At 57.8% G+C, this 22,656-nt stretch overlaps 2 protein-coding genes across 10 annotated transcripts in view; one reads left to right on the forward strand and one right to left on the reverse strand.

The window, feature by feature from the left end:
• Positions 1-21,964, forward strand: part of ANKS1A (ankyrin repeat and sterile alpha motif domain containing 1A) — a 171,837-nt gene extending 149,873 nt beyond the window's left edge. For 4 of the 9 annotated variants that reach the window (XM_069564155.1, XM_069564152.1, XM_069564159.1 and 1 more), the window contains 10 exons: positions 12,565-12,663; positions 13,438-13,590; positions 13,710-13,817; positions 14,783-14,947; positions 15,649-15,774; positions 15,935-16,006; positions 16,133-16,219; positions 16,649-16,786; positions 17,628-17,798; positions 18,423-18,624. In XM_069564155.1, the coding sequence (XP_069420256.1) occupies positions 12,565-12,663; positions 13,438-13,590; positions 13,710-13,817; positions 14,783-14,947; positions 15,649-15,774; positions 15,935-16,006; positions 16,133-16,219; positions 16,649-16,786; positions 17,628-17,798; positions 18,423-18,542 (1,239 nt within the window). In that variant the 3' untranslated portion in view covers positions 18,543-18,624. Of the gene's footprint in view, positions 1-1,961; positions 2,030-12,564; positions 12,664-13,437; positions 13,591-13,709; positions 13,818-14,782; positions 14,948-15,648; positions 15,775-15,934; positions 16,007-16,132; positions 16,220-16,648; positions 16,787-17,627; positions 17,799-18,422; positions 18,625-19,625 lie in introns of those variants that run through there. The other 5 variants (XM_069564156.1, XM_069564153.1, XM_069564161.1 and 2 more) reach the window with 4 other exon arrangements.
• Positions 21,965-22,228: 264 nt separating this feature from the next.
• Positions 22,229-22,656, reverse strand: part of TCP11 (t-complex 11) — a 47,061-nt gene continuing 46,633 nt past the window's right edge. The window contains exon 11 of the mRNA XM_069564162.1: positions 22,229-22,283. Within this exon, the coding sequence (XP_069420263.1) occupies positions 22,260-22,283 (24 nt within the window). The 3' untranslated portion in view covers positions 22,229-22,259. The remainder of the gene's footprint in view (positions 22,284-22,656) is intronic.

Raw genomic sequence — 22,656 nt, forward strand, 5'->3', positions numbered from 1 at the left:
GTTCCTTTCTTCCTGGTGGGCCTGTCCCACCTCTCACGATTTCCAGGGTGCAGTCCCGAGTGGACACTGAGGTGCCTTCGCTCCCTGAAGCAGATCCCTGACCATGCAGCCCCCTCAGCCACCGTGATTGAGGGTGGTGGTCAGTGGACCCAGGGCTCCCCCTGCCCTTTCCTGTCCAGCATGGGTCTCTGTGGGGCTCTCACTGACGGGGTGGCATTGGGCACCTCACAAGTAGTGGGCCACCCAGGGAGCTGGCCCAAGGCACTACGGGGGACCCTGACTGGGACAGCTCACCCCACCAGGCTGTCTGTGTCCCAGGGCAGACAGCGAAGGCTGCTGCAAGCCACCTTCCCAAGCCAACTTGAGGCCAGTTATTTTTCAGCTTTTAAAAATACTAGGTTTTAAATAGCTTGCTTTTTTTTTTTTAACTTGAACTGAGTATATTTATGGTTCTTATAACCTAATCCCTGACTTACCAGGTTCCTTGGGGAAGGCCAGCAAACCCAAAACGGAGGTGAGTGTTCAGCCAGTGAGTGAGGGCACTGGGCCCTCGATGCTCCGCTTCTGAGCAGGGCCCTTCCTCAGACTGGCCGTCAGGTGGGCGAGGGAGGGTGGCCGTGAGTGTCCCCTCCCTGCGCTGGGGGATCTTAGAGGCTGAGCTCCTGACTTCTCACCCCTCCTCCTGCTGGTCTGGAAAGGCCAAGGTTCCCATTCCTTGAGTATAAAAACTCCTTTAAAACTGCTTCTCTGCCCCGCCTTGGGCTCCAACCAGAAAGTAGCTGGGCCAGCACCTGGGGAAGAAGTCTGGCCCTGGGCCAGGCATCCACACATGATGCGGGGCCTCTGTCAGAACGCGCCTGTTCTGTTTGGGAAGGGGATCATTGAGGGAGGCCCGCAGCTCAGTTCTTCCAGGGCCTTCCAGGCCCCTCCTGCTGCCCTGGGTGCGAGCCGGTCCTCTCTGTCCTCTCAGTTCCAGAGGGGCGGCTGGCAGGCAGGAAGGCTGATTGTGCCTCAGTCTAGTGCATCGCTTCTCAGGCCTTCAGCGACCTGAGTGGCCGTGCGCAGCATCCTGGGTGATTACATGTAAGTTGCCAGATGGGCTGCGAGGCTAATTAAGTTTTCATAACCAGAAAAGAGAGGATGAGAACACGTAAGAAGGGAGTGTTTTGTTTAGAAACATTCCCTCGTTACATATGGTATAACTTATACTGCGTTAGCTGGTGGCATTATCCCTGTGTGGTTTGGTTTTCAGTAGGTTGTAAATGTTTCCCTTCATTGTGAAATGCCCTGGAGACTTTTCTACAAGATGCACAAGTGGCTGCCAGGAAGCCAGCCAGGCTCTAAATGTAGTAGGAACGTCTGAGACCAAGGGCTGCTATGGAATCTCCCTGTGACGGGGTCCTCTGAGTTGTGGGAGGAGTCTAGGGCGTTTGCGAGAGTCACTCGGCTCCCTCCCAGGGGAGAGGGGACCTTAACACCACGTGGTCTCATCGTCCCCTCTGTGCCCGAGGTCCTTCCAGATGAGCTCTGCCCTGTTCCCAGGGACGGGCCCTCCCCCTTGCAAAGGCACAGCCCCTTTATGCTCTAGATCGCTCAGGCAGGTTTAGACCATTCTTTATATTGAGCCAAATCTGTTTCCTTGTGGCTTCTGTCCCCGGGTCCAGGTTTACTTTTGGGGGCCACGCAGAGCACACTTAGGCCATGAGAAAATGGAAGATCTCTGTCACGGCCTCCTGGGTCCTGTTTTGTCTAAGCTCAACACCCTCTTTTTCTTGGCTCTTCCTCCTGTGATGTGAGGCCTGAGCCGGATGAGTGAGTGCTGCAGTTTGAGCTTGATTCCTACTGTCTCGCCCACAGGGGGCAGGGGCTGCCCTTCCTGGCTCACACGCCTGCCGGCCCGCCCACCACGCTGGCTCGAGCATCGAGTATCGCGTAGCCAGTCCCATTTGCTTCACCACAAATCTCGTCCTCAGAAAATGGGCTTTTTCGGGAGAAGGGAGGAAATGCATTTAATCAGCACAGAAAGAAGGTAATTGGTGGTTGGCGAGTGTGCAGCTCAAGCGGGCTGATGCAGGTCCAGTATCTGGGACTCGGCCTGGCCTCCCCTCACTGGAGTGTTGTGGAGTCAGCAGCAGCGCTCCTCACGCTGGGGTCGGGTGGATTTTTAGAAAGGTTCTCAGGACTGTCTGACATGCAGAAACATTCACCTTGGAGTGCTGAGTGAAGAAACTGAGACACAAAAATCCGTGTGCAACATGATATTAATTTTCAAAATAGGAAGCATCTCGAAGTGCAGGGAGTAAGCCAAAAATGTATTCTACTGTTCGTTATCTCAGGAGGATTATGGCTTTGTTTCCTTTTTGAGAGTGAAATAGATTTTCTGCGTTTCCTACAAGGAATGGCTCTGAAATCAGATAAGCAGATACTGTGGGCATCCTAACAAATTTGACAGGCTAGCTGGGAGAACGCGCACACACAGCACTGGTAACAGCGGCGAGTGCTAAGTGCTGGGCGCGGAGGAGGTGCCTCTCTCACCCAGGGTTCACCGCCTGCCGGGCACCAAGCTGGCGCCCAGCCCTGAGGCGTGTACCCATCAAGTTGCAAACAGGGCGCTGGGCCCAGAGGGTGGAGGCACTGCCAGGAAGTGGCAGAGCCGGGACACTTGCCCAGAGCTATCTGACTTTGAACCCCTACATTCCCCGTGCCATCCTGGGGGTTCTGTAGAGGCTGCAGGAGCTGGAAAGACTCTAGGGAGAGGCCCCCACTGTCTGTGGTGAGCTCGAGGCCAGCTTGAGGGCAGAGACGGGCAGGACCCAGAGAGGGCAGCGAGGGGGGCTGGGCCTGATGTTGAGGGGCCTCAAAAGCCACTCTCTGGGGGGCCCCCACGATCTCTGAGCTCTGGGTATAGGGGGAGGGATCCTGTGGTTGTGCCTTCGCCAGGCAGGGCACCAGGGAGTCAAGGGTGCGGACAGCATGGTGGAGTGGGGAGCGGGCATGTGGCAGGTGCTCGAGGCTGGGAGTTTGGACAAGCGGAGAATGGGAAGGAGTCAGCAGCAGCTCAGGCTGGGCTGGAAACGGAGGCTGAGCGGCAGGCCTGTGCCTCTCCGGGGCAGTGCTGAGACAGCCTCGTGCGCCTCCCGTTGGTTTATTTCTCCCCCCTGCCCATGTTTTCCTGATGGACCAGCTGGTCCCACATGTAGGGGAGAGATGGCAGGTGAGCAGGACCAGCCCCTGTGAGCGCTCAAGGCACGAACTTGGCCAGGGGCTCCTTCTGTACTGGCTTCTGTGAAGCTTCCCAGCCAGGTTCCCAGACCCTCGAGCCCCGCTTCTTGCTGTACCCCCAGAGCAGCCTCACTGTTCACCCTGGAAGCCAGGCTGTGCCCTTGGGTTCCCGCCCAGGCTCCCCCCGCAGCTCTTCATCCCCCTCCGATGTCTCTGCCTTGGCCTCTCCTTGCCCTGCTGTCAGGCTGCCTCCCCGCCTCACCGTCTCTCCAGCCAGTGCTCCGGAAGCTGACAGCTCTGGGGCAGGGGCGTTTCTGTGCCCCTGTGTGTAGCAGGGCCCGAGAGGGAGAGTTTCCTCACCTGGCTCATTGGACGGATGTGGACCTAAGGCTTTGGAAGGAATCCGTGCAGTTCAGTTCAATCGCTCAGTCCTGTCCAACTGTTTGCGACGCCATGGACTGCAGCACGCCAGGCCTCCCTGTCCACCACCAACTCCTGGAGCTTACTCCTTTGGAAGGAATATTCTTAGACAAGTGTGGATCCTGCCTCCTGTGCTAACTCAGTTCTGTAGTCACTTAAGAACTTAGCTCCTCGGTATCCCAGGGGCTGCTGCTTCCTTGTCTCTGTAGAGCCCTTGAGCCTTGAGACCAGAGCCAGGCTCCCTTTGGGCCCCTTCCCAGCGCGTGCGCTCTCTTGCTTCCCCGGAGTTACCCAGAGGGCCAGCAACTGGAGTTACTTAGCATCCAGCTCCGCGTGCCCCCATGCGGCGCTGGCTTGCTCCCGTCCCCTTCATAGTGGAGTTTGAGAGCCGTTTTCTTGTCTGTTAATTTAACTAAGTGCACTTAGGATGGAGTTGGAGTGGTGAACACATCCTGTCCTGTAGCTTCCGGGTCTGGGCTCTTCGGGTGAGCAGCCACTGGGGCCTGTGTCTGGCATCTCAGCACGTCTCTGTGTTCGGTTAGTCGACTCCCCAGGGTGCATGTGCAGGAGTGCAGCGGGCAGAGCAGTAGGGCCCATGTGTCCCTGGCAGACATCAGCTATGACTCAGGTGTCCCTGAGGCCCGTCTCAACTCCCAGGTTCCGTGGACAGCACACCCAGGACCCCGGGGGTGTCACTTGCTCAAGGCTGCTCCTCAAGCAGAAGCCAGGTCTCCTGGGCCCAGAGCAATTCCCTCGCCTCGCACTCTGGTGCCCTACAGCCCCCTCTCCCAGGCAGATGCTGTGACTGGACCACAGGTGGAGCCAGCAGGCTCGGCCAGTGCAAGGCGCCGTCTGGGCCAGCAGACCATTCCTTCCGCACTCTGTGTCAGGGCCGGTCTACAAGAGGCTGGGGTAGAAGCTGATGGGGCTCAGGCCCTGGGGACCTCCACCCTCAGGGAAGATCCAGGGCCTCGGGCAGCTGGCTGAGGTCACAGTTGAGGAAACTGGACAGGGAAAAGCTTAGGAGAAAAGATGGGGCCTAATCACCTGCCCTGAGAAGCAGCTGGGAGTCAGGAGACCTGGGTTTCCTCCAGCTCCCCTGCATGATTTCAGGCAGGTTACTCTGTACCCACTCCCCATCCCTGTCCCACAGGATCTCATTTCACTGCTTCCTTCTGCACGTAAGCTCTGAAGACGGCACAGTGTTAGCTGTGGTCACCCAGAGCAGCCACTGAGACTGGCCATGGACGAGTGTGAGAATGTGAGGTGGGAAGGTGGTGAAGCCTGCTTTGGGTGGTCTTGGATCCAGGCCCCTTGACTCTCACTGATCTGGGCCTGCACTGGTGGCTTGAAGTGACTATGGCATCTTGACATCAGATAAGGCCTCGGCAAGGCAGACATTCAGGGGTGATGGGCAGTAGATGGGCAGGAGGAGACTGCGCCTGGAACAGAGAGAAGGGGGGCCCTGGGGCCCTTCCTGGGAGAACAGGGCCATCAGGGGTGTGGCTTCCCTCCACCAGGGAGGAGAGCCATCCCTGACAGCCCTCCCTGGAGACTGACCGGGGGAGACGGCCTCTGGATCTAGGAGCTGGTAGCTTTTGCGGTTCGTCCTCATCTTAGAACTAGTTGCTCCCGGTTACCCTTGGTGTTCTGTCTCTCTAGCTGAGGACGGGGCTGGGCAGGGTGGGATGGGGGTCAAGGCTGAGCTGCTCCTGCTGCGGAGGACGGCGAGCTTTTTGTGGGGCTCCCATGAGCTGGGGACGGCGTCAGTCTGGGAAGTCCTGTGACCATGCCCCAGGGAGGCGGGGGTCGGTGAGGCCAGGCAGCAGCAAACAGGCGCACGCAGGAAGAGCTGCGGAGTGCTGGTTCCTGCCAGCAGGTCAGCGCTCAGCGCCAGGGATTCGTTACTTAGCCTGCACAGGCTGGTGGCTTTGTTCCTGTTTATAAAGTTCTGACGTCGTGAGGGATTTGAACCCAGTTCTTCTTCGGCTGCACTGGGTCATGTTGCTCCGTGCGGGCTTTTTCTAGTAGCAGTGAGGGGGGCTCCTCTCGAGTTTGGGTGAGCAGGCCTCTCGTTGCAGTGGCTTCTCCTGTGGAGCTTGGGCTCTAGGGCGTGTGGGCTCAGGAGTCGTGGCACACAGGTTTAGTTTGTCTGCGGCATGTGAGATCTTCATTCCTGGACCAGGGAGTGCGCTGCACAGTGGATTCCCAGCTACTTGGACCACCAGGGAAGCCGGAACCCAGGTCTTACTCTCTTATACCACAGCTGCCTTGCCCAGTGGGTAGAGCACAGGAAGCCCCGACCCCTGGATGAGTGGCCACATGATGCTTCAGGAGCATGGCTTCTGTTTTCCATCTTTATTCAGGCTTGTAGGCCACAGAGGTGAGCAGCAGAGCCCTGCCCCTCTCCGCTTCCTCTTCCTTCTCCCAGTGGTCCTCCCCACTCTCCCTGGGTCAGCCCCCCACTCCCCGAACTCCCTGGGTCTGGGGCTGTGGTTTGGGGAAGACGTGTGCTCTCCTCGCTCTCCCTTCCAGCCCACCCACCACCGCGTACCTGTGGCCACTCAGCCTGGGAAGGTGGTCCTGGCTCAGACCAGGGTCCTGTCCTGTCTGTGCTCAGCGCCCCGCGCCCAGATGACTCTGCCCCCCGCAGCCCTGCTGCTGTGGCCGCTAATGCGCCTGGGGACCGCAGAACACCGTGTGGGAGTGGGGGCAAGGTGTCTGGCGGCGGCGGCATTACGGGGGGGCGCCCTGGAGAGGACGCAGTCCTTGGGGGTCCATGGCAGACAGTTCAGTGTGCAAGCGTGTCAGCATGTGAGAAGGCAGGTTAAGTAAATAATACATAGACCACCGTCCCAATTTTGCCAGAATATTGTCACTGAGAAGACTTCACCCAAATGGTAAGCTTGGTCCCCCACCCCCACCAGAGGCAATGGATTTATAAGGGGCTTTTACATTTTTCTTTATCCTTTTTTATTTTCAGAATTTTCAAAAATAAACTTACAACTTTTCTACTTAGAAAAACATTTTTTTCCCCTTTAATACGAGGGAGAGATTGAAGCAGGGCCCAGTGGAAATCTACAAAGTCCTGGAAGGCAGAGAAAGCATAAGTATCACATTGAACCAGCCAGGACCCAAGGAAGCGCTTAGCTACCCCCTTGGTGCCCAGCGGCTCTGGAGGAGGCCGGGGGCCCCGTGGTCGCTGACCTAACTGCTCAGGTGTTAAGGAGCCTTCTTAGCAGCTCAGGCAGGCCCCACAGATCAGTACAGCCAGGGGTGTGATGACTGTCAGCCGCTCAGCACACTCAGCTGGCTCCTCCCTCATCCTCCCATCCTCCCCTCCCCTAATTTGAGAAATCTGCTCCTGAGGTCTTCATCTGCATTCTGTGTGCATCGAGGGAGCCCCCCACCCCTCACCCCAGCACACTTATCCTTCTGGAACAGCTCTTCCCACCGTCCCTGTTCCTTGAGGCCCAAGAAAGACTGGGGTGAGGCGGGCAGGGGGAGAAGCAGCATTGCCAGGCTTTTCTCCGGAGGCCCAGTAAAGCTGGGGACAGTACCTCAGTCTTATTCTTTCTCCCCCAAGAGAGGAGGTTTCAGCCTTTGGTTTTTGTTTTTTTTTTTTTTTTTTTTAATGACTCCCGGCAGGAGAAATGGCTGAATTATTGTCTGAGAAGAGAGAGAAGCCATACAGAATATGGAAATTAGGCTGGAGGGGGCAGGCCAAGTGAAGAGTCTGGAACTACTGCTGAGGGACAAAACCCCTCCCGAGGAATCCAGTCTAGAGCAGCTCTGCCCAGTGGGCCCTCTCCCGTCAGAGCTCACAGGCCTTTGTTGGAGCAGAGGTCAAGTCCTGCCAGGGCTGACACTGGCCGTGGTGGGGCAAGGTGGGCAGAGCCCAGGTGTGCCATCTCCCAGCCTGCCTTTCCACAAGCTGGCACGCTGCATGCACACGCCTCTCCAGGAGGAGACAACGGGACATTGCTCCCGCCGGTCCCCTTTCCCTTAGGGATGGAACCCAACCAAGCCAAGCGTCAGCAGTTCTGCTTCAGATTTCACTTAGACTTGGAAACTTTATTAAAATCTCAGGAAATCTCTGTTCACTGAAATGCTTATTAGGCCAATGAGCTGTTCTGCTCGGTTAGCTCCCTAACTGTTCGCTCACTGGGAACTTGGAACGCGGACTGGCATATAGTCAGCTCTTGGTCAGCATTAGTGTGGCAGGTGAACAAAGTAGGAGGTTCCCTTTCCCCATAAACCTCCTTGTGAGATTTCTTCCTCAGCCAGGAGAGTGGAGTAACTTCCAGAATGTTTCCTGTCTTCGAGGATTTGGGGGCCTGATAGCCACACACAAACTAATCCCACAGAATGTAGACATGGCAGGTTTAGGAACTCAGGACCCTGCACTGTGCCCAGGGCGTGCTCCGGCAGCTGTTTGCTCTGACTTTCCGTCACGTCCTTTGGGACATCTGCCTCTTTCTCCTCAAAGCTGCACCCGCCCCCATTCTCTTGCCTGGAGGTCTGGCTCATGACGGCCTTGTCTCCAGTTGGATCTGGTTTCCTGGTGGTAAGGCTTCAGTTCAGTATTAGCGGTACCCTAAACATTTGTGAAGGCTTCTGAGGGAATGTCGGGGTTGCAGTGGGTTTTCAGAGCGTCGCTGCAGTGCCGCCTGCTCAGAGGCTCACTCTCAGGTCCTCGCTGAGGGGCCTTCATCGTCACGCAGAAAGCCCGCCCCCCTCTCCCCCACCACTTTTCCCCGCCAGCACACCCTAGACTTGGGCCCAGAGTGACGACAGGAACTCGGCGTGGTAACTGTTGGATTCAGGGGTGACTTGGGAGCTGGTCAGATGTGGAGTGGTGCCAGGACCCAGGGGACTCTCTGCAGGCCCAGGGATCTCTAGGGTCCCAGCAGAGGGGTGTGCCCTGCAGCCTGAGCAGAGCAGTCCGGCTTCAGAGCTGTCTTGCTTGCGGCCTGTCCTCTGTGAGGCCAGATTTCTATCGCCAGGCACAGGCTCTCGGGAGGCTCCCACATCAGCAGTCACTGCAGCTTAGGCACACAGGTGAAGCCACCAGGTAATGGTCTACATGAGCTGGCCCGGCTTACTAACCTTCTCTCTGTAAAGCGGGCATAAATGATACCCACCTCCACAGAATAAAAAGTCCGGAAAAAATCCTAGAAACAGGAATTTAGGACACATCAGAAGTCATTTCACGTTGGTAGAGAAAAGATAGCTCATTCAAGAAATAGACAATCTGCTGCCTGGAAAAAAAAATACTAAGTGGACCCTTAAACCTTATGTTAAAATAAATTTGAGGTAGATTAAAGATTGGGTTGTAAAAAATGAAACTGTGAAGTTTCAGGGAAAAACTGTGAAAGAAATGTTTAAAAATCCCAGAAAGGATTTTCTAAGCCTGATGGAACTTTAGAGAAGCTCCGTGAGACAAGTGGGTGTGTTCCCGTGCGAGCAGACAGGTTCCGCCTGAACACAGCCAGCGCAACAGTTCAGAGGCAGCGGCAAACAGGAAGGACACGTGCCCGGCTCTTCATAGCTAAAGGGTTCGTTTCCTCACTGTGTAAAGCGTTCCTGCAGATCAAGTGCAGGATAAAGTAATTCCCAAAGAAGTAGCTGTGGCTGCTCCCAGCACCCAGCCCAGAGCTGCATGGACACAAACATTGGGCTGAACTCAGCCCCACAGGTCACTGGTGCTCTCCGGGCCTCAGCTTCCTGAGTGGTAAAATGGGATAATAGTAGTCCCCATTATTCAGTAGTTCAGCAAGTGCAAAGCGTGTCGCACATGGAGGGGGGCAGTAAGTGCTGTGAATGTACTTGACAGATAAACTGTGAAAGGATGCTTGGGCTCACCTACGAGTGGGCCGACCTTGTGTTAAGACACGCAGTGAGAAGCCATTTCCAAACAGCTGCCCTGATGAGAGTACAGATGCCTGTCCGCCTTCTAAACACACATACCCTTGCCCAAGCAATTTGTTTTATACCCTTTTTTGAAAATTTAAAATCGAAATAATAGTTGACACGTGACATTAGCTTCAGGTGTACCGCATAGTGCTTTGGCGTCTGATGCACTATGAAATGATCACAGTAAGTCTAGTGACCGTCTATCACCGTGCGAAGTTATTACAGTGTTATTGACCGTATTCCTTAGGCTGTAAGTTATATCCCCATGGCTTCTTTATTTTGAACTGGAGGTCTGTACCTCTTAATCCCCTTTACGCGTTCCCCTCCACCTCACGTGATTCCCCTCTGGCAACCACCTGTTTGTTCACTTTATGAGTCTCTCTCCATTTTGGTTGCTTGTTCATTTTTTAGATTCCACGTATAAGTGAGATCATACCATACTTGTCTGTTTCAGCATAATGCACTCTGGACCCCATCCACACTGTCACCAATGCCAAGATGTCATTCTTTTTTCAAAGTACGGTTTCATTTATTTTGGCTGTGCTGGTTGGTGGTTGTGGTGCACAGGCTTTCTCCAGTTGTGGAAAGGGGGCTACTCTCTCCGTGTGGGGTACGGCCTGTGGGGCACCCAGGCTGCAGGGGTCGTGGTTCAGGGGCCCCAGGGCACAGGCCCAGTAGTTGTGGCGCACAAGCCTACTTGCCCTGCGGTGTGTGGCATCTTCCCAGACCAGGGATCAACCCTGTGTGCATTTGCAGGCGAATTCTTTTACCCACTGAACCACCAGGGAAGTCCCATTCTCTTTTTTTTTTGGCTGAGTATTATTCCTCCGTGTGTGTACACCGCAGTATTCATCCGTCAGTGCACCGATTTAGAGTCTAACCAGCGGTGCGTGAGATTTCCCTTTTGTCCACATCCTTGCCAATACCTCTTTGTTGTCTTTTTGATAATAGCCATTCTGACAGGTGTAAAGTGATATCTCATTGTGGTTTTAATTTGCATTTTCCTAACAATTAGTGATGTTGAGAGCATCTTTTCGTGTGTTTCTCAGTCATCTGTATGTTGTTAAAAAATGAGTAGAGGATCTGAATAGAAAATTTTCCAATCAGGTTATTTGTTTTTTTAAATATTGATTATATGAGTTCTTTGTATATTTTGCATATTAACAACCTTTATCTGATACATTGTTTGCAAATATCCCATTCAGTAGAGTGCCCTTTCATTTTGTTGATAGTTTCTTTCACTGTCTGAAAGTTTTTCAGTTTGAAATAGTCCAATTTGTTTATTTTTGCTTTTGTTTCCTTTGAGAAGACAGATGTAAAAAAGATGGCTAAGTCTGATGTCAGAGTGTACTCCCTATGTTTTCTTCTGGAAGTTTTATGGTTTCAGGTCTTACATTTGAGTCTTTAATCCATTTAAATTTCATTTTTGTATATGATATGAGAAAGTGGAACAGCAGTTTTGATTATTTTGCAGGTAGCTGTCCAGTTTTCTGGACCATTTATTGAAGAGGCTGTCTTTTCCCCACTGCATATTCTTGCCTCCTTTGCCATCGATTACGTGACCATATAAGTGTGGGTTTATTTCTGGGTGCTCTATTCTGTTCCATCAATCTGTGCATCTGTTTTTGTGCCAGAGCCATACTGTTTTGATCACTGCAATTTTGTAGTATGGTCTGAAGACAGGGAGTGATACCTCCAGCTTTGTTCTTCTTTCTCGAGAATGGTTTGGCAGCAATCTCTCTTCTTGATAACCACCATAGAACGATGCACATAGAGGGGGTTTGTGCAGCACCGCTTGTAAAAGCAGAAACTGGAAGCAGTCATCCTTCAACACAGAACTGGTGTAAAAATTTATAATATTCACAGGTTAATAAATGTAGAATCATCCATGACCTGGATGATGATGCAGCTTTAAAAGAAAGGACAGGTCTCCATACACTGATGCAGAGTGATCTCCTGTATACTAAGTAGTCATGGACGGTGTGTACAAGAATCGCGTTCATGCAGGAATCAAGTGTGCACGTGTCGGTGCCCAGCTGGGATCTGCAGGGACATCCAGGAAAGTGGGGACCATTGCTCTTGGGGGCTGGGGCTCTGTAGCTGAGAGACCGGCAGAATGCATGACTTTTCATGTATCATAATCTGAAAAAAAAAACATCCTATCTTGTGACACCACTGTGAGTAATTAAAGACAGCACAATAGGGGTTAGGAGTGGTGAGTGCAGTCAGACCATCTTAGATCCTAGCCCCACCACAAGGTGTGTGACTTCGGATGTGTTTCTGACCTCTGTGTGCCTCAGTTTCCTTCTCTGTAAAATGGGGATGCAAACAGAACCTAACACAGGGCTATGAGCCTGAAGTGGGCAGGTGCACGTGAAAGCTCCTGGTCCCTGTCACACAGCAAGGATGCGGCAAACACCAGCCACACTCTGTCAGCCCCACTGCCCCTCCCTCCGCTCCCAGGCAGGTCTCCGCTTTGAGACTCCTCTCCTCCCTGAGACTCCTCTCCTCCTTGGGTGCCTGCCCCTGCCACCCACTAAGGGTGGCTGTTTTAACCTAAAATCACAAAATCATATCTGTAAGGAATCTGGAAATTAATCGTGTTCTTCACCTTGTGGAGAGGGCCTCCCTTGGGGCTCATCTGGAAAAGAATCCACCTGCAGTGTGTGAGACCATAAGGTTGCAAAGAGTCGGATACGATCACCTTGGGGAGTTGTCAGATCTGCCCCCCAGGTAAATGCACATGGGCTCAGGTGGGCGAGGGCCTGTGCACTGCCTGCTGTGGCCCAGGTCAGCGCCCTGGAGCCGCTCAGGACAGGTGGGCAGCCGGGCAGGTTTGTCTTCCTGCTATATGAGGCCCCATGTAGCCCAGCCTGGCCTCGCAGGGTGCCCCGGGGCTCACGCCCTCGTGGTGCTGGTGGCGAAGAAGAACTTGGCAAGGGGCCATAACAGGCTGGCCTCACAGCCTCATGCAGGAGGCCTTCACGTTCTCCTTTCTGCTCCCAGGGGCCTAACGTGATGGAAGATCAGGACCTGCGGGAAATCGGCATCAGTGATGCGCAGCACAGGCGGAAGCTGCTCCAGGCCGCGCGGTCCCTGCCCAAGGTGCCACCCACAGCGCCTCAGCCTCAGCGAGGGGCAGGGCGGGCTTGGGGGCCACCAAGGGGGGTGTGCCCCATCCTGGGAGCCCCACGGGGAGCACAGTGTCCTGTTCACCGCTTTGCCACGTTCTGAGGGCAGCAGAGCCCCAGGGACAGTGCACACCTAGTCCAGCCTCAGGAGCAGGTCGTCTGGCGTGGAGCCTGGTGCCCGCAGGCGTGGCCTATCACCTGGAGGCCAGGCCCTCCTCCCGAGGCCCGGGGTGCGGGGCAGCACAGGAAGCGGTCTTTGCCTGGGGGGCTGTGGGAGGTAGGCCTGAGCCTCTCTCCTCAGCTCTGCTGGCGCAAAGTCCCCTGGTCCCTTCTACTGCCAAGGTCTGAGGACGCACAGATGAGTCCCAGCAGGGAGGCCAGCACCCGTCCCACAGACGCACACCATCTCCTTGTCCCGCCAGGTCCATGACCGTGTCGGGCATAGACGGGGCCTCACAGACCGTCCTCCCCATCTGGCCTCACCTGACAGGGCACCTGCCTTTCTAACTGATTTCCCGCCTCAGCTGGGCCCTGATTCAGCAGACCTGGGGTGCCCGGGTGGTCCCAGGTGAGGCCAGAGCTGAGGCAGAGATGGCTGTGTGGGCCGAGGGACCCAGGTGCTGAGCTCATAGGCCCTTGATGGTCCTCAGGCGCCATCCGACCCCTACCCCAGCCTCCAGTGTGGTCTCTCACGTCCCTGGGGTCCCTGCGGTCCTTGTCAGGCCTGCCTCCTGTCCTCGCTGCACAGGTGAAGGCGCTGGGCTACGACGGGAACAGCCCCGCGTCAGTGCCCTCCTGGCTGGACTCGCTGGGGCTTCAGGACTACGTCCATTCCTTCCTGTCGAGTGGCTACAGCTCCATTGACACTGTGAAGAACCTCTGGGAGCTGGAGCTCGTCAACGTGAGTGCAGTTCTGCTCAGGCCCGGCCGGTCAGTCCTGAGCCATGAGTGTCCCTGGCTGCCCTGTGGCGGGGCTGGGAGCCCAGGCGTCCCCTGACCGCTCCCCGCCCCCCCACCCAGGTCCTGAAGGTGCATCTGCTCGGCCATCGCAAGCGCATCATCGCCTCCCTGGCGGACAGACCCTACGAGGAGCCGCCCCAGAAGCCTCCACGGTTCTCCCAGCTGAGAGTGAGTCGGGTGGGTGGAGAGGGAGGAGTGTGTGCTTTGTGTCGGCAGGAATTGAAAATAATCTTTTAGGATTTCTCAGAGACAGTGTCACCTCTGTGGGAAAGGAGCAGCAGAGCTGATCCCTCTTCTCCCAGTGTTGGGGTCAAGTGTTGGGAAAGTCAGGAAAACAAATACCCAAATCCCAAACGGCCATGTCTGAATGTCACGTTCAGCTGTCTGGGGATTGGAGTCCCCTCAGGCAGTTTGACATGAGCCGGAGACAAAGCCTGGAACACGGCAGGGCTGGGTCTTCCTCCGTTTCTTAAGGAAATCCCTGTGATTTTTAAAACCTCACAGATGTTTTGTTGTTCAAGGCAGGTAATTTCTGACTGGAAAGCAGGTTAGACTGTGAGCCTGTGGTTCAGGATGACTCTCCCCAGACCTGCAGGGCTGCTGGTGGGCAGTGGGTGGGCCCTGGGCTAGAGTCTCAAAGTGGGCACAGCTTCAGCCTTTCACACGTGAGGAATTCAGGGCCCAGGCTGGTTCTGAGACCAGACGCTCCGCTGACATTCAGACATGGAAACCGAAGAGACAGGGTGCCCATCGGGAGCACAGTGTCTTCTCAGGAGGGACCCTGAGATTGAGTCACGCGTCCCCAGGACCTGGAATCAGCTGTAGCAGACAGTTTTCTCTTTGAGAAGGTGGAGCGCGCTTCCCCACCCTACAACCACCCCTCCTCCCTGCGCGCTCCGGGCTGCAGGCTGTGCTCGGGACTGGCTGCCCATCTGCAGGGCCCAGTTGTCAGGGCTTTCTGGCCGGAGGAGTCTGGCCCCTGATGCCCACCTCCTGCCCTTTCTCACCGACTCTCCCCTGGAGCTGGACCCCGATACCAGTTTCTCACCGATACCCCCTGGGGCTGGGCCCCGATACTGGCAGCCTGAGGCCTGGCCGGGCAGCCCCCAGACTCACGGCTCTCCCTGCCGCAGTGCCAGGACCTGTTCTCGCAGACGTCGTCCCCACTGAGCCAGAGCGACTCCTGTGCCGGGCGGTCAGCTGACCTGCTGCTGCCTCCTGGGGACACGGGCAGGAGGCTGCACGACAGCTTGCACGAGCCTGCAGCGTCCTCTCGGGCAGAGCGCTTCAGAACCCAGGTGGGCAGGGGGCCCAGATGGGGTCCCTGCACCCCTCCCAGCAGGACAGGGTTCCCCCTGCCTGGCGCAGGCTGCAGGCTTCACCCCGCCCCCCAGCTGTGGCCTGGCCCGCGTCCCCCACAGGGCGAGCCTTCGCTCCGCGTCTCTGACCCACTTCTCTTGTGACACACTGGTCTCAGTTCTGGCCCGAGGAGTCCCCACACCTTTGCACCAGCACAACTTTGAATTTTACAAGACTCAAAAAGCATGTTGTCTGGCAGTTTTAGTGACTCTGTATCAAGACTTTCCATCTTGCTGGGAGCCCTGAATTTCCCTTCGTCCCCATGCCTTCCACCTGTGCCCTAGTTGAGGACCCCGTCATCTGGCCCGTGGTGGCCTCCCACCCCCCTGCACCCCGACTCCTGTCACAAGGACCCCTATAAAGCACATTCGTGCCACGGAGACACCCACTACCCCAGGATCAGATCGTCTCCGACACCACAGAGCCTTCTATGTGGAGCTGCTCACAGATGGGCGACTGAGGTCCCGGCTTCCCTACCCGTTCTCAGCCTGGACAGGCCTCGCCTCTGCCCTAGCCCATCTGAAGGGCTGGTCTGCCTCTGCCCTGGAGCTCCCGGAGGTGGCTGGCAGGCCAGAGCCAGGTGGGGCGCTCAGGAGCCCCTAGAGCGGCAGGCTGACCTGGGGCCCCACATGTTCTGCAGGAGGAGCACCGAGAGGCCAAGCTGACCCTCCGGCCCCCCAGCCTGGCTGCCCCCTACGCCCCTGTGCAGAGCTGGCAACACCAGCCGGAGAAACTCATCTTTGAGTCCTGCGGTTACGAAGCCAACGTGAGTAACCCCTAGCTCCAGTGCAGGCCCCATGCTGTTCTCAGCTCTTCAGCCGTCCGGCATTGCGGGGAGAGGAGTCATGGGATAGGGCCCAGGTCGGCTGGGCGGTCCCAGCGTGGTGACACGGACAGCTGAACATGCCCACTGCTCGCTCCCACAGTATCTGGGCTCCATGTTGATCAAAGATCTGCGAGGGACAGAGTCCACACAAGACGCCTGTGCCAAGATGCGGGTAGGCTGTCACGGGCGGTGGGGTACTGGGCACAGCCAGGACGGCAGGCAGCAGATGGTGGCGCGAGCTGCAGCTGCGGGGCCCCGCCCTGAGGAGCAGCATTGACAGGCCTCCCATTCACTGTAGAAATCCACGGAGCACATGAGGAAGATCCCTACCATCGTCCTGTCCATCACGTACAAAGGGGTCAAGTTCATCGATGCCTCCAACAAGGTGTGTCCCTCTCCCCATCCCTCACTCCTGCCAGCAGGGCGCCTTCCTCAGAACCTCCCCGCCTGTTCCCACCTCCGCCCCTGGCCCGTGTCAGTCTCTCATGCACCCCCTTACCTGGGTCCCAGGGGACAGCTTGTCTTCCTCAACGTGGGCCACTTCGCTGCTCACAGGCCTTAGAGAGCGCAGGACACCCCCAGGCCCCGCGCTCAGGCCCTGGAGGGCAAGAGGGGGCTGGATGTGAACATTTACTCCCTCGGCTGCTGTGGACAGGGGTGGAGACCCCAAACCTAAATCAGAGGAGATTAGGCGCCACCCTCGACCCCTTCGCCCCCAGAGAGCAGATGAGGAAGTGGCGTTTGGCCGACGCCCTGGGCTGGGACCAAAAAGTAGTGCTGGTGACGGGGCACTGCAGAGCCTCTTTCTCCGCAGAACGTCATCGCCGAGCACGAGATCCGGAACATTTCCTGCGCGGCTCAGGACCCAGAGGACCTGTGCGCCTTTGCCTACGTCACCAAGGACCTGCAGACCGGCCACCATTACTGCCACGTCTTCAGCACAGTGGATGTGGTAGGTGGCGGCCACGCGGCCCGCGCACTGGGTGCTGGCCCCTGGCGGGCACGGAGCCGCGCCTGTCAGGAGCGAACGCCGGCGCAGAGTGGCGCAGTGGCTCGCCCAGGGTTCTGGCAACAGCACTTGCCCTGCTTCTGGCCACGCGTGTGTTCCCGGGCCAGGGCTGCACCTCCCCTGGCTGTGGCTGACCCTCCTGCGGGGCCGTCTTCCTAAAAAGCCCTCCACCAACAGGGAGTCTCCTTCCGCCAGAGCCCAGCTTGGGCTGTGCCCTGGCGCCGCTGGGCTGACGGGAGGTGTTCGCGTGCCGCCCCCGGGGAGTGGACGCATGACCCGGGTGGCGGCCCCGAGACGGGGCCTGTGCCAGGCTTGCTGCCCCCAGGTCTTCAGGGCCTTGCCCGGGACCTCCGTCAGTGCTCTGGGCCCGGCCACAGCCTCTCGGCTTTGACACGCGCTGGCTTGTGAGCTAGGAACTCCCCTCCCTGCTCCACACCTGCACAGCGGGACAGAGTGTAACTATTTTAGGGCTTGTACTAAAGAGGAAGTCCCCCAGAAGGTGCCCAGCCCAGTTCCTACAGCTCACCTTCCCTGTCATTTCTGGGCCCCACGCCCTGAAGCCACAGGGACCCCCAGGGCTCATCTCGAGTGGAATCACCCACAAGGAAACAAAGTGTGTGCTTTGTTCAGACTGTTCCTCAGGACACACGTCGCTTTCAGCGCAGCCCTTCCCTGCACCTGTGTGCTGCTGCCCAGCCTGTGTGGGTCCCCGGGGGCGGTGGGGGGAGCGTCAGGTCGGTGCTCCCCGCTCCCTCCTCTCACCCTGTGCCCTGCCTGCTCCCAGAACCTGACCTATGAGATCATCCTGACGCTCGGCCAGGCGTTCGAGGTGGCCTACCAGCTGGCCCTGCAGGCCCAGAAGTCCAGGCCGATGGGGGCCTCTGCCGCTGAGGTGATCGAGACCAGATCTTCCAAGCCGGTGCCGAAGCCCCGGGTGGGCGTGAGGAAGTCAGCGGTACGTGGGCCTCGGGGCCCAGGGCCCCGGGAGGAGCGGGGTGGAGGGTCTGGTGCGGCCGTGACCCCGCCCGTGTCTGTCTGCTTCGCTCTGCGCCCCAGGTGCTGCCGTCCCCCGACAGTCGCTGTTGTCCCTGTCACACCCGCCCCGCCCACCGTCCTTCGTACCTCCCGCTGCCGTCTGTTAGTCCTGGAGTCAAGGTCTCTACACCTGCTGTGTGTGTCAGTCTCCCTGCGGGACCGTGAGCTCCTGGAGACTGGCGCCCCCCGACCCGTGTGCCCGTCTTTCCCTGAGCTGCCCCGCACCTCCCTCTGTGCTGTGGCCTGTCTCTCTGCTGTGTGTCCTCCTCTCTCCAGAGGTCAGGGTGCCCGCCGTGGTCTTGCCCGGGGGAGCTCTCTGGCCCCACTGGGTTTTCCAACCCCTTCCCGGCTTCCTGCGCCAGGAACCACCCAGGGACCCCAGCCGTTCCGCGCCCCCAGGAGACAGCCTCCTGGGACATTCCTGCGAGGTGCCCCCTCCTGCTCCCCACCCCGAGAGCCGGCTCTCTGGCGGAGAATATAGGGCACCCCCGGGGACACGGATGCCAGTGTGGCCCCTCTGACCCTGCCCCCTCCTCCTTGGCAGCTGGAGCCACCTGACACGGACCCTGACGCCCAGTCCCACGCCAGCGTCTCCTGGGTCGTGGACCCCAAGCCAGACTCTAAGCGGAGCCTCAGCACCAAGTACGAGACCACTATCTTCTAAGCACCCGCCCCGCCTCCACTAGTCTCACGTGCCTTCCGGCGCCTTTCTGCTCTTCTCAGCTCTCCTTCCACCCGCTGAGGCCAAGGCCCCACCCCCGCCCCAGGCCTCCCCTCCCGCGTCAGCTCACCCCCCGCCACCGGACACTGTGAATCTCCCCTTGGTCGAGGATGGCTTGGCGAGGGGGCGAGTTGCCTTTGAGGTTGGGCAGCGGGAGGGCGGCACGCTGGATCCCGAGGGAGGCCGTCTCCAGGCAGTGGCCCCCCCGACGGGGCGGGGCTCCCTTCCGGCTCCTCCCCCAGCTTGAGTCTCACGCTGCCAAGAGCTCGCCATGCCTCTCCCGACACAACCAGCCACTGTGACCGCCTGGGGCAGAGCCGCTCACGCTGGCCCGAGGCCTGTCTTCCTGCCTGAGACCCTCAGCTCAGCGCTGGGCTGGGCCGGGATCAGCCCACTGTGAGGGCCCTAGGGCACATGCCTGGCTCCAGAGCCTGGGACACCCACAGGCTGGCTCCCCGCGCCTGGAGTCTGTCTCGGGGGTCTTGAGCTGCGTGGAGTGGGATGGCTCCTCACGCCTTGGCTGGGGAGTGACAGGCGGGCGGAAGAGGAAGGCCGCCCTGTGGGACCCGCAGGATGGGGTCAGTGCCCTGCACCTCCTCCCCTCAGGACGGCGCCGCTCGAGGGCGGTGACCTGGGCCGGGCAGGGCTTACTGGTGCTTCTCCGTGGTGTGGGGATCAGGGCGGTCAGCAGCGGGGAAGGCGGCGCGGAGGCTGTGGAGGCCCGGCGCCCTTGCGGGGGGAGAGCCGTGGTTCCGTGGGGGGAAGCACAGCACGGAGCGTGACTCGGGAGCACCGCCGCTCAGTGGCGGCAGTTCCTTTAGAGCCGAAACCCAGTGGACAAGCCGAGGTGGGTCTCCTGCCTCCTGCCCTCGTGCCTTCCGAGCAGATGCCTGAGCCACGGAGGGTGCTCGGGGAGGCCGCGAGGGGCCTTCTGTTCTGCCTCCCTGTTTCCTCTCCGTCTCCTCCACTGTGTGCAGCCCCTTTGGTTAACCTTTTCCTCCCCCCGTTGTGTTTGCTTCTGCCAAGCTGAGCCACCGAGGAACCGACTGTGCTGCAGAAACAGCCGTGCGGAGCGCAGGCTCCCGCCACCGCCGCTGCCACCGCCGCCTCACCTGCATTGGAGACCCAGGCCCACCTCTGCCCGCAGGACTCCTCCCGGCTGTGGGCCCGGGCCGGCCGCCAGGCCTCGTGGAGGGAGCCCTGCCCCGGTGCCGAGCAGCCCTCCAGCCTCTAGCAGATGAGACTGGGACTCCAGAGACCCTAGAAGTGGCTTGTCCAGAAAACGTTTTTTAATAGAAAAATTTTTTTTATAAAATTAACTTTTAACACTTGGCTCAAACCTCTAGGTTAAACTGCCAATCTTTAGACCAGTGGCCATACGGTCCGAAGGTAGTGGGCCTCTGTCCTCAGGCCGGGGCGTGAGCATCCTTGGGCAGCTCCGAGAGGAGGCGCTGGGTGACCCGAGTGGCCCGACAGCTGCCCCCATCAGCTGCTGCTCCTTTCTGAGCCGCACACCCGGTTTCTCGTCCCCGCTGCGGCGGCTTCCACTCCGTCCCCGGCGGGCCGGGCAGAGGATGAGCAGGTCCCGGGCTACTGTGGTCAGACCACCGCCCTGGGCTGCAGGCCACGGGCCCTCCAGTGACCTCAGGCCGGCCGAGTGGGATCAGAAAGGAGAGGAAGCAGCTGTGTTTGTCTTGGGCATTAACGGGTAGGTCAGCTGAGGCGGCTGCCTGCAGGTGTGTGATTTATCTAATCAGGTGTGTGTGATTAGTACTCACTTTGGTCTGACTGTCCTCCTTTCAGCTCTGGGCTCACCCAGGCTCTGAGGGCGGAGAGGGCTGGGTGCGGAGGCAGTTTGCTCCCCCAGTGTGGCCTCGAGGGCCGGCTGTGCCGCCGCCAGAGCCATCCTGCTGGCTGGCTTTGCTTTGCGCCTTTGGTTGCGTTGCTCCTCCTGGAGGCAGTAGAGTGGGAGGGTCTCATTCCTTGCGGCTGGACCAGGTCAGCTGCATGTCTAGCAGCTCCCAGAGCAGAGCCTTTCCTCCCCAAGCAGGCCCCCTGCTTTGCAGGCATGGTGCAGTCGGTCCTGGGGTCAGTAGGTCCAAGGCCTTGGCCGCACCCCACCCCCTGGCCGAGAGCTCCGGGGGCAGGGGGTGCAGGCCCGGTGGGCTCCCTGCACCGTCCACACCACAGGCCCAGGGGGTCGCCCTTACTCTGGGATGGAGACAGGTGGTCACCCTGCCCTTTCAGTACTAAACAAAGACCTCAACACCGGAAGTCTGACTTCATGTCCTCCTGCTCCCAGGGCCTGACAGTTCTCCTGTGCAGTATTCAGCCCCTCCTTCCAGGGATGGACAAGGAGCCCAAGCTGGGTGGGGAGGCCGCGGGTCCAGCCACAGCACAGGTGCTGTGCCCTCTTCCTCCTGAGGAAGGCCGGTCTCCTCTAAGTAGGCCCCTCGTGGTGGGTGGTGGATCCACAAAGAAAACTGTAGACACTACGATGAGTTCCTCAAGCTGTTTTTTGTTTTGGTTTTTATGTCCTAGGTAGGTGTCTCCTCTTGAAGCTGCTATATCTTCTTTATTTATTCAGGGTGTTTTCATATTGGAAAGCCTTGGCTAATCTGCTCTGGATTTTGAGATTGGTTTATTTCTCAGTAGTCAAAAAGGGAGGGGCTAGATCTTTTTTACTCCTCCTCTGGGACAGGTACTCTCCCTTCCCTAGAAAGAAATATTATAACATTGAGGACAGGCTTCACATGGAGAAGCCTTGCTTCTGCACGCAAACGCAGCCCCGTTCTGAACCGAGCAGGCCCTTCAGGCAGGACTGGAGATGGGGGCGCTCTCTGGTCTGCCCTCCTCCTCGCAGCTGCTCCGAGTGAGCGGGGCTTCCTTCCAGACAGGCTCTGCCTCTGTGATGCTCACACCCCTCCAGGGCCTCCAGCTGCAGCTCTAGGGAGTCCCTCGAGAAGCCTGGGGCTAAGCAGGCCAGTCTGCCCTCAGCCCGTGTTGGGGGGTGCCCTGGCCTGCAGGACGACTGTCAGACACAGTTCACAAAGTGTTGTTGCTAACGGTGTGGCAATGGGACTGAATTGTAATAAAATGTTATTTAATCTTTGTCTCTGTATTTTGATACTTGAATGACTTCCCCTTCTATTTTACTGTACATATAATTGTTAATCTGTCCAATTTTGTCTAAATTACGAACATCTTGTGGTACCAAGCGTAACCGACCTGTGCGACAGCATAGACTGACCTCACTACATGAGAGAGTGTAAATATTCCTGGGCTTTTGGCTTTGGTTTTGTTATTTTCGAAACTGTACAACTTAGAACAGACTGAATTAATAAATGAGAAGTGACATGAAGCCAGCCTTACGTTGTGGAGTCTGAGTTAGAACGTTTCCTGACGGTTTTCCAGCAGAAGTGCAGACACAGGCCAGCCGCTGGCTCGGGGTGCTAAGGAGGATCCACTCTGCTTGGCTGGCACCAGTCTGGGGCATCAGCTCCACTCGGCTCTCTCCAACAGGAAGGGCTGTTGGTCAGCGTTGACCCTGCTCTGGTGTGAGGGCCCTGCGGTCACTTTCCTCTCCTCAGGTTCTGCTGGTCTGAACGCCGAGCAGGGCCTGGGCTGGTCACCCACAGACGTGACTGAATGCCAGTGTTATCAGGCCAATGGGAGTCGAGAGCTCTGGAAGCAGAGTCTCCTTCAGGAATGCATTAGATTGTGGAGGCAAAGTTTTACACAGACAACTACTACCAGCCCAAGGCCACACAATGAGGCTGTCCACACATCCTGAGCTGTGGGGATGGGAGGGACACGGTGCTCGCCAAGCCGGCTGGCCACCTGGGCTGTTGGTCAGGAGAGCATTGGAAAGACACAGGCAACACTGACGACCCCAACAACCGCCCCATCAGCCCTCACCCCTGCCTGGGTATTGCCTTCTCTGCAGAGGAGGAAACTTGAGGCTCAGAGAGGTTAAAATGCCCACCCAGGGCTAGCCAGAGAGGCACCTAGAAACCCTCTAGTCCAGTGATGTCCAGCTGTGCTGGTTCGTGTTGGG

This window comes from Ovis canadensis, chromosome 20 (assembly GCF_042477335.2).
Source record: "Ovis canadensis isolate MfBH-ARS-UI-01 breed Bighorn chromosome 20, ARS-UI_OviCan_v2, whole genome shotgun sequence".
Classification (NCBI taxonomy): domain Eukaryota; kingdom Metazoa; phylum Chordata; class Mammalia; order Artiodactyla; family Bovidae; genus Ovis; species Ovis canadensis.